The sequence below is a fragment of the Podarcis vaucheri genome (genome assembly GCF_965113315.1).
Source record: "Podarcis vaucheri genome assembly, chromosome: 16".
In the NCBI taxonomy this organism is placed as follows: Eukaryota; Metazoa; Chordata; class Lepidosauria; order Squamata; family Lacertidae; genus Podarcis; species Podarcis vaucheri.
Window position 1 is genome coordinate 22,095,999 of NC_138754.1, and position 14,582 is coordinate 22,110,580.

Consider the following 14,582-nt stretch of genomic DNA (forward strand, 5'->3'; position numbering starts at 1 on the left):
TGATGAAACATCAGCAATTTTAAAGATGTTTTAAAATGTATTTAGGTGTTTTTAAAAAAGGATTCTGAGAGTTAAGGGGGAGAATAGATTAAATACACAAATTTTTATTACAGTAAAATTTATCATATTTAGGAAACATCCAATAATGAACTTAGTAGGGCAAATCTTATAAAGTCTTCTTCAACATGTGCCAAATACATTTCAGAACAAAAGGTCTGCAAAGGTCTAAGATAGCATCAGGGAAACTAAATTACTTTTAGGGTCCACCTTATTTTTATGATTGCAAGTTGTTTAAATATGTTTTTAATTGTGCTTTAATATTGTAACCCTCCCAGGGACCTTGGGGTGAAGGTTGGGAAGGAAATGAATAAATAAATGTGATTTAGCTCTCTTTAAAAATGTCAGCGCGTCTTGGATAAATAATGACAAGCTGATACCAGTAGGCTTTGATTCAAATTTAACCTTCTCAAGACTTTGCAAGTTAATGCAGACATTTGGTAAGGCTGAAGTTTGCATTAGCATAATTAGGACTTATTGAAAATTGACAGTTTTTTTCAAGATTGATGTTTTCAAAGGAAGTTTTGAACTCTTTTGTCCTCTATAAAGTTTTGTATGCAAGAGCCAAAACCAAGGTTGGGTTTGGTTTGGTTTGCTTGTTTGTTTATCCTGGATTGGTAGGTTTTTTTTTTTTTTATGTTTTTAGCTATTTGTCATTTTCTTTGTTTTACATTACACCATTGATGGAAGACATTTGTGGTGGAAAGTATTTGGCATATTCAAAACGTATACCATACAGGATTTATTACTGGAGTGTTTATCTGCATGGTGATGATTTTATTGTAACAAAGACATCTGTATTTTTATAATATTTCCTCCCCCTGTGATTTTCATTGCCAATTTGTTTTATAGCAACCGTTTTGTACCTCAGTTGTTCTGTGCTCCTAAGCTCTGTGCACCTTCAAGTAGAAACATTCTCCGTTCTGAAGAGTTTTGCCAAGGAATCCTTCTGTGTCTGTGCAAACCCTATGCAGAAATTATCACATATAACCGTTACCCAGAAGCAAAGTCACTACAGGGTTGGCAAAGTGCTCTACGATAGGGTCCCTACTATGCCTACACTGTAGCACCATGGGAAATTAAAATGGCTGCCTACCCATCTGGTTTCTCAGGGCAGACATTACTGCTGACAGATGCTGATGGAGCCCTGATAGCTGCTCCAGGGTACCAGCTGGTGCAAATGGCAGCCTGTAGTTGAAGGACAGAAAGCTGGAAGGGTTTGCTGCTTTTATGTCAGTGTATACAAAGGCTCTTAAATCTGTCAGCTGGGAGAATCCCGAAATAATGGTAGTAGAAATCCTGAAGGAATCCTGATTGCTGCTCTCCACGCAATTTATTGTTTTTGGTGGGAGGTTTGTATTCAATGAAGTTCCTGCTCAGAGTAGGGCCAATGAAATTAACCTAAGTTAGGTATGTTCATTAACTTCAGTGGTTCTGCTTTCTGCCACCCAATGTTTCATCCCCACTGCATTCTGCTGTATCCCAAAATAGCAAATAGAGGACACATTTCTAAGTTGGAAGCTAAGCGACAGCAAACTTCTGTTTCAGGTCACATGTCCTCACCACTAATTGTAATGGATGCTTGGGAGATCATACTTTTAAAACCTCTCTCGTCTTATGTAGCAAAGTGTAGCTTCGGACAAGTGTTGTCTCTATTTAACAAATCTACCTCAGAATGATAACACTGAAGAGAGAACTCACCCTGAGCCATCACTATGAATAATAATGGGTATAAGCTGTTACAGGGCTAGTTTGAGTGGCCAATTCTATTTGCTTGTTTTTAAAAACCTACTGGAGGCAACTAAGCAGATTTTGGCCAGCTCTTTTTGTTCTTTCCCTTACAACTGCAAGAAAGCTGTGCTTGAGGAATCTCCTTGGGGAGTGGGTTGCAAAAATTGCTTTGTTATATGAATTGTTGGTGCTGGGAGCCAGAGATTAGGGTTGCTATACGAAGCCAAGAGTTGCTGCAATTAACTTCTGGACCATGAACCCAAATGGATATGAGTTGTGTGCATCATTAAAAGTATACACAGCCAGGTTTTTTGAAGGAAAGTAGCCAGTGCTTTCTTGAACGTTGCTTGCTATACTAAGGAATCTCCTTTGACCTTAAGACTTAATTGCATATCAGACATTTGCATCAGGTGCCAATACATGCAGTACTCTCCCTTCCTGTTAAACCCTTTTCTCTGCTCAGCACAGCATAACATCTGGTATGTTAATAAAGGCAAAACGCAATTACTACTTCTTGTCTTCAGTGCTGTACTGGGGCTGGGGAACTTCAGTGCTAGAGGCCAAATCAAACCTCTCTCCAGTCCTCAGGAGTTTGTCCAGGCAACGCACCTCACTTTTACCACAGTTCCGACGCTGAAAGAGGATTTATGTGCACGGAGTATGCAAACCATCAATAGTGTGTTGTGCATCAGCATACAGTCCAGAATTTCTCTGATGAAAATAAGTATGTCCTATTCCATAATAGTTTTTTTTATTTAAACCCTGTCCATCTGGGTTGTTCCAGACACTGGGTGGCTTCCAACATATATTAAAAACCATAATTAAACTATACAGGGCTGCCTTCAGATGACTTATCTCCTTGGCTCGGGGGTAGCAGAACTCCATACCCTCCAACATTTCTCTGATGAAAATAGGAACGTCCTAAGGGGGAAATGGGACATTCTTGAATCAAATCAGAAACCAGGACGGCTTCTGTAAATCCGGGACTGTCCCTGGAAAACAGGGACACTTGGAGGGTCTGCATGAGCACTGTAGAGGAAGCGTTACTCTCCATAAAATGCCTAAGTTTGCTTAGTAGTGCTACTGTACAAAAGAAATGAACAGCCCTTGCTTATGGCTTACAAACTAAATGGAAGCAATGACTAAAAACCACCTCCAATTTAGGAAAAGGGGGAAGGGTAGGGGGAACAGGTTCCATAAGGAAGAGCTTTAAATGTAAGCAAACATGTAAGCAGATGGAAGGTGAAGGGAGACAAAGGCTTCTTAAAACTTGGGTCTCTATTTTATTTTTTCTGTGAGTAGACGGCATGTGCAGTTGTGAAAACATGAAAGCTCTACCTTCGGCTTGCACACTTCTTTGAAAAGAAGCACTCTTACCACAGGAAGTGGTCTGTGCAGTTCAGTAGCTGTTTCACCTACCCCAACGCCCTTTGCAAATAAATGCAGAAAACAAGGAAGAAAGGAACACTTTAAAAGGTTTATTAAATGTGCCTGTAAATATCTCTATAACACTGTTTCAGACGTCATCATTACAGTTGCCATACAAACTCGCAGGGAACAAAACCTCCCATAGTGTTACGTTCCTGCAAGTGATTGTCTTTGGAGTTAAGTGTTGGAGGAAGCCAAGGAGAAAAGACAAGTTAGAAGATAGACTCGCTGAGGTTTGTTTTTCCTTCCATCCTGCAAGAAGCAGTTTCTGGAATTATCACTAGCTTATTCTGGTAAGGAGTTGGGGAGGGGGGCATATATAGTGCAAGTTGAGTGACAGGTCAGTTAGTTAGCAGTACAGCTCAGGAAGCATGTCTCGGTTCTGAAACCACAACAGCAATATTCTACAGAGAGCAATTGTGTTCCCTCAAAAGCCTCAGACTCCAGCTTTGTAGAGCAGCAGAAACTGTACTCAGCTATTAGGAGAAAAACACTTTTTAAGAATAGCGGCCCCAAGTGTCTATAATCAGTGGTTGCTGCTGCTGTTGGCCCAGATATATGCTGCACACAGGTTTGATCCTTAGGCTAGTTCAAGGGGTAGCCAACACGGCGCCCTCCATCTGTGGATGGGCTCCATTTCCCATCATCTCTGGCCATGCAGGGATGATGGAGCTCACCAACATCTGGAGGCCGACACACTGGCTAGCCTTGGGTTAGTTAGTGGTCTGGTACACGAAGGGGCACAAAACTTCCATTTCACCATCACGAGGTCGGAATTTGCCTTCCATCAGCAAATAAGTTACATGCACCCCCAAAAAGGGTAGGGGCAGCAATCACTGCTGGTTGATGTTTTCTGCAGTGCGTGAACCCCAAACTTCCACAGAACTCTCACCCTCATCTTAGGCAGCACTTGGTACTGCTGTACATATCCGATCTCTCCTTAAGGAAGGCTGGAACTGAGTTAAACAGGCATGGCTTCCCTGAGCAGGCCACTATCTGGGGTTTTAGAATCTGCCTAGAGGCAGGTACTGCAAGACCAATGGTTGGTTCTGCCGACAGAATCTGTCTCAAGGGAACATCTTCCCTGACCACCATAGGGAAAGCTCCTTGTCTGTCTTCGGGACAGATCAGGTGAGCTGGGATTCTGCAAACACAAGCTACGCTGTCTTACTTGTGGTAACACAGATTTGCTCAGAATAAGCCCTTATTCTTTAAAAAAACACACACAAAAACCACCTGGGAAATAGCTTGGCTTATTATGAGCCTACTAAAGTTAAAATTGGACAAATAAAAGCACTGTCACGCTTGTTTATCTTGCAGCAGGAAATTCTGTCTTCCCCTTTGCCTTCACCATGTGCTGCTATGGCATACCGTCAAGAGAAGGAAAGCTCCATTTCCCAGTGCTGCTGGGAATATTAACAGTTCACGGGGAGAAAGACCTTTCCTCTCTGCTTATAAGCAACAGAGGTTAGGTAGGTAAGTGGGAGGCATGGAATTCTTCTCCAGCTCAGAGTAACATTCTAAGCCGGAGAAGAATTTGGGAAGCCTGCAGTGCCGTCATTTTTGAGGCAAGCATTACATGTTGTCAAATGTTCATATTGCAAACCAAAGGAGAACTCTGCTGCATCTCTGTTTGCCTCTAGCTTGTGTGGTGGAGGGCTGTCAGACAGAGCCAACGGCTAATAAAGAGCTGGTAATTTTTAAAAAATAAAAAATAAATTGCAGCAAGTGATGCGGATCAACCTGGACCCTGCTGTGCAGTGACTGCAGGATTACACCTTGGTCAGTTTTCCTTCTTTCAAAGTTATTGCTTTTAACACATGCCCACAGGCTCAGCTGCTTCCACCACGACAAGCAGCCCTCTGCTAGTTGCAGTGGTAGGATTCCTTCATTCACCAGTTTCCAGGTTTCAGCCAGTTTGTGTGTAGAGGACTTTTGCCCAACAGGGAACAAACCTTGTTGGAGAAGGGAAAATGCTGTAGAGCCACAGCAGCTTATTGAACCATTATGGAGATGATGAGGACAGAACTGAACCTCAAAAGGGCAGTCCTGCTGAAAACTGGGCAGTCTAGTTACAGTTACAGACGGGCAAACAGTGGCAGTAAATGGTGGTGTTTTGTTTTTTCTGCTGATGCCTGCCACCCACTTCTGGGAGGCTGGAATGCCTGGGGGAAAGCAGCCCGATTGTATAACTTCAGCTGACTATTTTATCCAGCTGTACTGGGGAAAGATAGCCAAATGAACCCCTGGCTGCCTTACACTAGACAAATCCCAGAAGCATTCACTGTGGCTACCCTGTTAACCAGCCCCCATCCCTTGCATAATGCCCAGCCATCTTGCAGTACTCTGGTTATGCCTTAAAGGCCCCAGTACAGGGATGAGCTTTTGCAAAAGAGGAGAGCCGAACCTCTCTTACACAAGAGCGCCCGGAGACCTTCTTCTGCCAGGCTACGCTATGCATTAATCTGAGACGTACTTTGCAAAGTAAGTAAACGGGGTGGTTAATGCACAGCAGACAAATCAGCAGCTTAGGTTAGCTGGGCTTAGATAATGGTCTGAGAGCGCTGGCGGAGGCCTGGAAACGGCGAGGGCTGATGGAGCGACTGGTCATCCTGCCAGGAAAACTGCCTTTCTTCTTTCCTGGAGTGCTCTTCATACCACTCCTGTGGGAAAAGGCAACAATACTGGGATCATTTCATTTCCTACACCCACAGCCTGCCCTCAAATCGTGAAGGTCTGCAATGAATTGTGCATGAACCCAATATTCTGCTTATAATAATAATAGCATTGTTGTTGTTGTTGTTGTTAATCACCATCATCTCAAGGCACATCACAACAAAACACGACATTATAAAAAACCACAAAACACATAATAAAAATAAGAATAAAAACGAACCAATAATTTCCCTCCACAACACATTTAAAAGGTACTTTTCCATGTAGAGTGGTACCTACGGTTGCAGATAGGATCCGTTCCAGAGCTCCAGTCGGATCCAGAGGTTTCAGCAACCGGAGGGACTGCTTCTGCGCATGTACGTGGTGCAGTAGAGCGCTTCTGCGCATGCGCGCTCGGCAAAACACTTCCAGGTTTGCCACTTTAGCAACCCGACATTTACATTACCCAAGGGTAACGTAAGCTGAGGTGCTACTGTATAAGACTAGGGGGGTTTTCTTACTAAAAAATAATGTTAAAAAAGGTAGTCTTATACATGGGGGCAATCTTCCCCCATTTTCTTAATTTTGAGTGCCCAAAAATAGGGGGCGTCTTATACACAGGGGCATCTTATACACAGAAAAATATGGTATGTCAATCAGCCAAATGCCTGGTTAAAGAGGGATGTCTTCTTCTGGTGCCTAAAAGTGTATAATGAAGGCGCCAGTTGAATTTCCCTAGGAAGAGTATTCCACAAATGTGGAGCCACTGCAGAAAAGGCCTGTTCTCGTGTTACCACCTTCTGGACCTCTCATGAAGGAGGGCACACGAAGGAGGGTCTCAGAATATAACCTGAGGGTCCAGGTAGGTTCATATGGAGAGAGGTGGTCCTTGAGGTATTGAGGTTCTGAGCCATCTATTGCCCATCCTTTACCTTAAGGTCCTAGGGTGCATTACAACACATTACAAACAGCTGGCTAGACTCCAACTCCCATCAGCCCCAGTGAGCATAGCAATGGGAAGATAGAAAGGAAGTGTAGCCCCAACAGCATCTGGCAAAGACAAGAGAGTCCCCACCTGTGCTTTAGAGGCGTGATGCTAGGGAAAGTTGCCCACTCTCCTAGACAGTATTTATTTGGTGCTGTGGTCTAAACCACTGAGCCTCTTGGGCTTGTGAATCAGAAAGTCGGCAGTTCGAATCCCTGCAATGGGGTGAGCTCCCGTTGCTCGGTCCCAGCTCCTGCCAACCTAGCAGTTCGAAAGCACGCCAAAAAGTCCAAGTAGATAAATAGGTACCGCTCTGGCGGGAAGGTAAACGACATTTTCACGCGCTGCTCTGGTTTTGCCAGAAGTGGTTTAGTCATGCTGGCCACATGACCCGGAAAAACTGTCTGCGGACAAACGCCGGTTCCCTCGGCCTGTAAAGCGAGATGAGCACCGCAACCCCAGAGTTGTCTGCAACTGGACTTGACCTTTTTTACGGGGCTGGCAGCACCTCCAAGAAGATCCCTGAGTCCACCAAGCTACAGGGACCATTGCATAACCATAACTAGGATGCGAGCAGTTTCACATATGTTACCTGTATCTCTTCCTCATACATTCTCATGCTTAAATCGCTTTTGGTCCTTGATCGCCGCCCCAGGAACAGCATGGACGTTTGCTGAAGTGATGGAAGAGAAGCAATAAGAGGAAGGAAGAAGGCAACTGCCTCTGAAGGGTGCCAGAGTTGGATTACAGCTAATATTGGTGCTGCTAGGAGCACACAGGGATCTCGCCACCAAGAGAGACCTGAACAAATCTCTAACTTTATCTACAGGGAACTCAAGACTGCAACTGCAACCACTGCAGGCTTTCTATCAGATAAGAGGAGATAAATTCTTGAAAGCTGGGGGCATTTGCGTCTTACACGATTTTATTCGGATTTGCATAAATTCATTTAATTTTAATATTAGTTAAAACAGGAACAATCCTTTTTATTAAATGGAAACATTGCTGTGATTTGCTTAAAATTCAGCATTTAAACTTGTTCATGTCATACCTTATTAAGGTCAGAGTTAACTTCCACTGATGTTACCTTGTGCTATTTCCCTACTGTTAAATGTTAGTTTTGGAATTTTTTGATGACTAGATACAAATAAATGAAACTGACGGCTGGAATCCAAAGGCCAAACAGGGGACAGGTTGTGTTTTTTTCCTATCAAGCTCTGTGTGTGCTGGGAGGAGTGGGGAGCATGTAAACACTGTTAAGATGTGAATATTGCACTCATACCTGAGTTTGTCCGGAAGCTGAAGTTATCGGAACCTGGTGCCTGTAGTGGGAATTATAGTACAGCAGTACCTCGGTTTACGAACTTAATCTGTTCCGGAAGTCTGTTCTTAAACCAAAACCGTTCTGAAACCGAGGTGCGCTTTCCCTAATGGTGCGCTTTCCCGCTGCCAGTGCCCTTCCACCGTTCAGATTCCATTCTTAGACTGAGGTAAAGTTCTCAAACCGGGACGCTATTTTCGGTTTTGCGGAGTTTGTAAACCGAATGGTTCTTAAACCGGACTGTTCTTAAACTGAGGTACAACTGTATATGCTTGATAGATAGTCTACATGTGAAGCAATCAGTGTTAGAAACTGAGATATGAAAACCAGGAGCTAAATGGCACCTTAAACCAAGGTTATGGGCACAACAACGGAATGTCTAGGTGCACTTTTATATAACAAGAATACAACACTGAAAATGAATGAACTACAGCTAAAATATTATGTTCATTCTTGGCATGGTCTAGTCTTCCCCTGCCCGCCCACCCACCCACCCCTCTAATATTCTTAAGAGGGTCTCTTCCCCAGTCTTCAGAGAGTAGCTGGAAGTGGGGAGGCAGAAAAAGGTCCTCCTTTCCTTCCACTCTTCAGTTTTAACCAGAAATCTGTGGCACAGTACTGTGCTCAGAGCTCAGAAACTGTTGCGCTAATGAAATTCCCTGTTGCGAAATGCACCTAGGACAATGGAGGTTTCAAATGCTAGAAGGGATGTAAAAACAAGTACGTGAAATTATATTGTTAGGAGAATCTGCTTGCTCCAACTGTAAAATGGTGTCGAGAACATTTGTGGAGAAAAAACTCAGCCTCGAGTTAGTTTGATAGAGGATGCATCCTGTTCTTCTGAACCAGGCATCTAACCCATATAATGCAGGCATGATTTTCCTCTGAGAATGGGACTTAATTTCTATGCCTGTGTAAAGCTAAGGCGACGGGGTGCCTCTCTATATAATCCTGTGTAATTTAAAGGTTTGGGGACTCCACTTTTGTGAGTCCCCAAGCAGCCACTGCTATGACTAAGGGCAAACGAAGTTGCCATAAACATCACAATGGTGTGATTATTGAAGAAATCTACTACAGTGGTACCTCAGTTTAAGTACTTAATTCATTCCGGAGGTCCGTTCTTAACCTGAAACTGTTCTTAACCTGAAGCACCACTTTACCTAATGGGGCATCCTGCTGCTGCTGCGCCGCCAGAGCACGATTTCTGTTCTCATCCTGAAGCAAAGTTCTTAACCCGAGGTACTATTTCTGGGTTAGCGGAGTCTGTAACCTGAAGCGTATGTAACCTGAGGTACCACTGTACATGCTTATTGTGGCATTCCAGTGTGTGCATCTCCACCCCCCACCCCCCAATAATCTGTGCTGGAAAAATATGCAACATGTGAAGCGTGGGGGAATCTGAATTGCTCTGTTACCTTCCTCTTCAAGGACCAGTGGCCACAGAGGGATACCCTCTAGCATTCTAAATCAGAAGTGATTTAAGTTTTATCATTCTGAACAAGACCAGCCAAGTGGTGGCGAGGTGAGAGGGGATACCTGGAAAGTGGTGAACAGATGATGCTGGAATTCCGGTCCCCATTACTCACCCTGTGCCTGTCCATCTGGGAAATGACCTTGAGCAGCTGGCTGGCAGCCGAGGCAATGCCGTTCCTTCCATATAGCTCTGCGACAGCTGTCAGTTCTTCCTTGGAGACTTCTCTCTCGAAAACAATGCCCATGTCTTCTGCAGAGGAGAAAGGCAAGGACAAGGCTTGTCTGGGTAACGGAAGGGGAAAGCGGCAAGGAAACCTCAGGCAAAATCAGGCCTGCCCAAGCCTCTTTGACTTGGCCCACCAGGCCATTTTGGGCAAGCCACGCATGCCCACTGGGCCATACACATGACATCATCACACAGCGCCCAGCGGGGGGGGGGGGGAGTTCAAGACGTGGCTGCAGAGGAAGAACGGGGGAGCTCGCTCACAATGCACCCACAACGTGATGCTTCATTGCTGAAGAATTTTGGCTTGACATTTGGGGGACCTGATGTACAATGACATCAGGCAACTGCTACTCCTGCCTGCCTGTCCCGTGTGATCCATAGAAGGCCGACTGCTGTTGGATCAAAAATAATAATAATAAATGGCTCAAAAGTGCTTCCACACCCATTCAATGCCACTAGTCCCAATCTTTCAGCAGGCACTGTTGCTTTTAAAGCACAGAATCTTTTGAAGGCGCTTTTAAAAAGTTGATTCCTGCTGTGACTCCTGCAATGCAGGTGGTTGGACTTGACGAACCTTGCGGTCCCCCTTACAACTCTACAAGTCTGTAATAGGCCTGTTCATTTGTTTCCACTCTCTTAGGATGAGCCAGCCCCTTTAATGATTATTCTGCATTGTTTTTACAGTTTTTTTTAATGTTTTTTGCACTCACACGTTTATTTATTTTTTGTGCACCGTTTTGATATGGTGCCTGGAAGGCGGTCTGAAAATATTATTATAAATAAGGAAGGAAAGAAACAAGTTGCAAGGGTGACCCCACTGACCTCCTGAATCTTGGTTCTTCCGGCTATAGTTCATACGGAACACGAACGCCTCCAATATAAAGGCTACAATTATTGTCATCACCACCTGTGGGGGAAGGAAAAGGTCAGCAGCAATGCAAAAACAGCTCATCCAAATTATTTATTTCGCTGCTCTACTCAAGCTGACTTATGGAGTAGGGTAAGGTCTCCAGCTGTTTTTGGACTAAAATTCCCACTATCCCTGGCCAAAGGTCCTGCTAGTCAGGGATAATAATAATAATAATAATAATAATAATAATAATCTGGCTGGGTTTCCCCACTTACTCTGGGTGGTTCCCAACAGAGGACTAAAAACAGAATAAAACTTCAAACATTATAAACTTCCCTAAACAGGGCTGCCAGATGATGTTTTCTAAATAATAATAATGGGAGTTGTAGTCCAAAAACAGCTGGAGACCCAACTTTGGGAAACCCTGCTCTAGGATCAACCATAAATGATGCTACAACCCTTCATCAGATGACCATGCATCCAAAAGGAAAGTTTGACTGCTTTGCTGGCAAACTATATTTCTGGTCCTTGGGAGTGAAGGCTACAGAACAGGGCAGGGAGCATGTGGCCCTGCTGAAATTTGCTGGACTACGGCTCCCATCATCCCTGACCATTGTCTGGGGCTGATGGGAGTTGGAGTCCAACAACGCCTGGAGGCCCCACCCCTGCACCACAACATACAGACTGTAGCCACAGGACTGCTTCACAAAATAGCACAGTTGGCAACTCCGCTTACCATGGTCACAATATAGAAAATCATGAAATAGAGGCGGCTCCAGTGCGAAGTCTCCGATGTCACCCCTTCCTGAAAAGGAAAATATTGCCAGTTTTAATTTCTTAGAGCAGAAAGCATTGATCTGAAATGCAGAGAGCTTTCCTATTCTGATTGGTTCAGGAGGATTCTAGAAGGTTTATTTCTATGTGAGAGAAACAGGAAAGAGGTTTCTGATGTTTTGGTTATTCCTTCTGGGAAGCTGAGTACAGCTGGTTTAAACTGGTTCTGTTATGTTTCTGTCAAGGTCGTACTGACTATAATAGTCAGGCCAGGAGGAGCCTGGGTCTCACTCACTTAACTTTCTCTTTCTATCTCTTCTCACACTCATTTCATCCCCTCAATGGGTGAACTGAGGGACACTAATTCAAGTTCACCCAGTGGACTTTATGCTTGAGAGTGGCAGGTTTGAACCCAGGTCTTCCCAGCATTAGTATAGCGTTCCTACCAGAATCATATTGCACTGGCTCCCTCTACTTTTCACTTCCATGTGCCCAGTTGTTTGGCATATTCCCTGCAATGATCAATGATCTAATGGCCAGTGATAAACCAATGCGCAGTAGCGCAGACACCAAGGAATCACAAGCCACATTATTACAGAAGAAAGCTCCTGGCAGGGAGCGGCAGAGTGCTACTTACCATGATGATGTACCAGTCATTGACAACTGTCAACTCAAACAGGGTAACTGCAAAAAGGAAAAAAAAGAGGGGAAGAACAAAACTTGTATGGTCACTGTTGTGGCTCAGTTCCCCCTCAGCAATCTTGAATTTGGGGGCTAGATGAAACCGGAACATTGGGTCACTTCCTGCGAAACCTTCTTGGGTCACACCTTCTTGGGCGAAAGTGAGCCAATCGCACGTGGTGAATCGGGGCTCACTGCCCAGCTGAGAACTGAGCACTAGGTCATTATCTCTGATTGGCCATGCGTGGCTGGCTCACTATCCAATCAAGGAAAGCAACAGGGGCAGCCATCATGGAGCTGGTCCATGTTTCTGAACAACTCCCACACCAGCCTGTTTTGCAGGAATCATGTACAGCCGTATCTTGGTTCTCGAATTTAATCTGTTCCGGGAGTCCACACAACCCCCAAAACTGTTAGAAAACCTAGGCGCAGCTTCCGATTGGCTCAGAATCACTAGTCAGCAAGACTTTACTTAAATCACTAGTCAGTAAGACTTGATTTAAATCATTTTTTTTTTACAGAAAGACTAATTCTTGCTCGTATAATCTTAATATTTACAACCAGATGAAGGTTTCATTTTTGGAATAATAAATTTTCAGAGTAGTTTTTACGGTTATATCAAAAATTACGGATTTGGTTCTACTATTAGAAATACATTGACAGATAATTATGAAATTATTGTGAGGTTAAATAAGTTGCCTGTTTATATTTGGACAACTTTTCTGCTGTACTTTATTGGAAGGAGAAAAAAATCATTTCCTTAATAACAATTTAAACAATTTATTTAACTAAAAGAATAACATTAGAGCATATGTATCCATATGCATCCATTTGTTAACTGATGTGGTTAAACAGTGTGGTTTTTTTTTAAAAAAACTGAGTTTTAGCACACATGAAAAACTTAAAACAAATCCTTATTTCCTGATGAATAGCCTTTGGACTATAATGTAACTTAAACAGAAAACTGTATTCAGAAAGATGTTTCCTCCAAAAACATTTAATTTTAAAAATTCAGTTTAAATTAAAAAAACCTGACTTAAATAAAAAAACTCTGATTTAAATTTTTAAAAATCTGTTTTTTGTTTTTTTTAAATCATTGCTTTTTATTCACCCTGCTCACAGGCAGCAACCGTCTCTTGCAGAAGTCCCTACCGAATTCCCCAGCGGCATTTCCTGGCTACATCAGCAGAGGGCGCTAGGATTTGTGCTCTTACCAAAACTGTTCAAAACATTGTCGAAGTTGTTGAGATAGTAGTAGCCTTCTTCCATCACCGTCCTGTTTCCCACGGTATGGTTGACCCAGCGATAGGAATCTGCCACCGTGCTGGCGCTGAACGGAGAAGCAGGTACAAAATGTTTTTGTGGACTATTTTTTTAAAAAGATACTATAGTCAAATGAAATCAGAGGCAGGATTTGAGATAAAAGCAGGGGAAGAAAAATGATAAAATGATTGTAACAGAGAAATCTTGTGTAGTAGATAAAAGATACAATGCAGTAGAAAGGGTCTGAGTAAAAACACTGGGGAAATGGGGGCGGGAAGTGAATTTATGAAACATTGCAACTATTTGGTATGAAGATTATTGTGAAAATGTTTGAAAATACAGTGGTGCCCCGCAAGACGAATGCCTCGCAAGACGGAAAACTCGCTAGACGAAAGAGTTTTCCGTTTTGGAGGTGCTTCGCAAGACGAATCTCCTATGGGTTTGCTTCGCAAGACGACAATGTCTTGCGAGTTCCTGCTGGTTTTTTCCCCTCCCCCCTTTTTCTAAGCCACTAAGCCGCTTATCAGCTGATCCGATCAGCAGATAAGCCGCTAATAGCGCTAATCCACTAATCCGTCAATGGGCTTGCTTTGCAAGACGAAAAAACCGCTAGACGAAGAGAATCACAGAACGGATTCTTTTCGTCTTGCGAGGCACCACTGTAATAATAATAATACAAAATGGCTCACAGTAGCTTGACGATATACCCTTTTCCATTTATTTATGAATCACTTCCCATGAAACATTTCAAAGCAATTTCACAAGACAACAAAAACTTATATAAAACAATTACCTATATAAACACAATTGAAAAAAACATTGTGGCACTTATGGGGGGTGGGACTCACATCTGATATAAATGCCCACTGGGATTTTAAAAAATCTCCATTTAGAAGGCTTGTTGAAAGAGGAAAGCCTTCTAAAGACAGAATGAGACGGTGCCAGACTGATATGCAAAGGGAGGGCGTTCCAAAGAATTAGGTGCCACCACACTAAGGGCCCTGTTTATGACATCACACAAAATGGACCTCCTGATACAGTGGTACCTGCAGGAGGCCCTCTCCAGGAGAACACAGCCATTTGTCGAGTATATAAGGGATGAGGTGGTTTTTTATTTTTTTGCAAATGTAACTCCGGA

General features: G+C 43.4%; 1 protein-coding gene across 6 annotated transcripts in view; it reads right to left on the reverse strand.

The window, feature by feature from the left end:
* Window positions 1–3,251: 3,251 nt before the first annotated feature.
* Window positions 3,252–14,582, reverse strand: part of TPCN1 (two pore segment channel 1) — a 48,349-nt gene continuing 37,018 nt past the window's right edge. For all 6 annotated transcript variants that reach the window (XM_082202886.1, XM_082202888.1, XM_082202885.1 and 3 more), the window contains 7 exons: window positions 13,396–13,511; window positions 12,138–12,184; window positions 11,463–11,531; window positions 10,699–10,783; window positions 9,764–9,900; window positions 7,449–7,529; window positions 3,252–5,879 (listed from right to left, as the gene is read on the reverse strand). In XM_082202886.1, coding sequence (XP_082059012.1) covers window positions 5,760–5,879; window positions 7,449–7,529; window positions 9,764–9,900; window positions 10,699–10,783; window positions 11,463–11,531; window positions 12,138–12,184; window positions 13,396–13,511 — 655 coding nt within the window. In that variant the 3' untranslated portion in view covers window positions 3,252–5,759. The remainder of the gene's footprint in view (window positions 5,880–7,448; window positions 7,530–9,763; window positions 9,901–10,698; window positions 10,784–11,462; window positions 11,532–12,137; window positions 12,185–13,395; window positions 13,512–14,582) is intronic.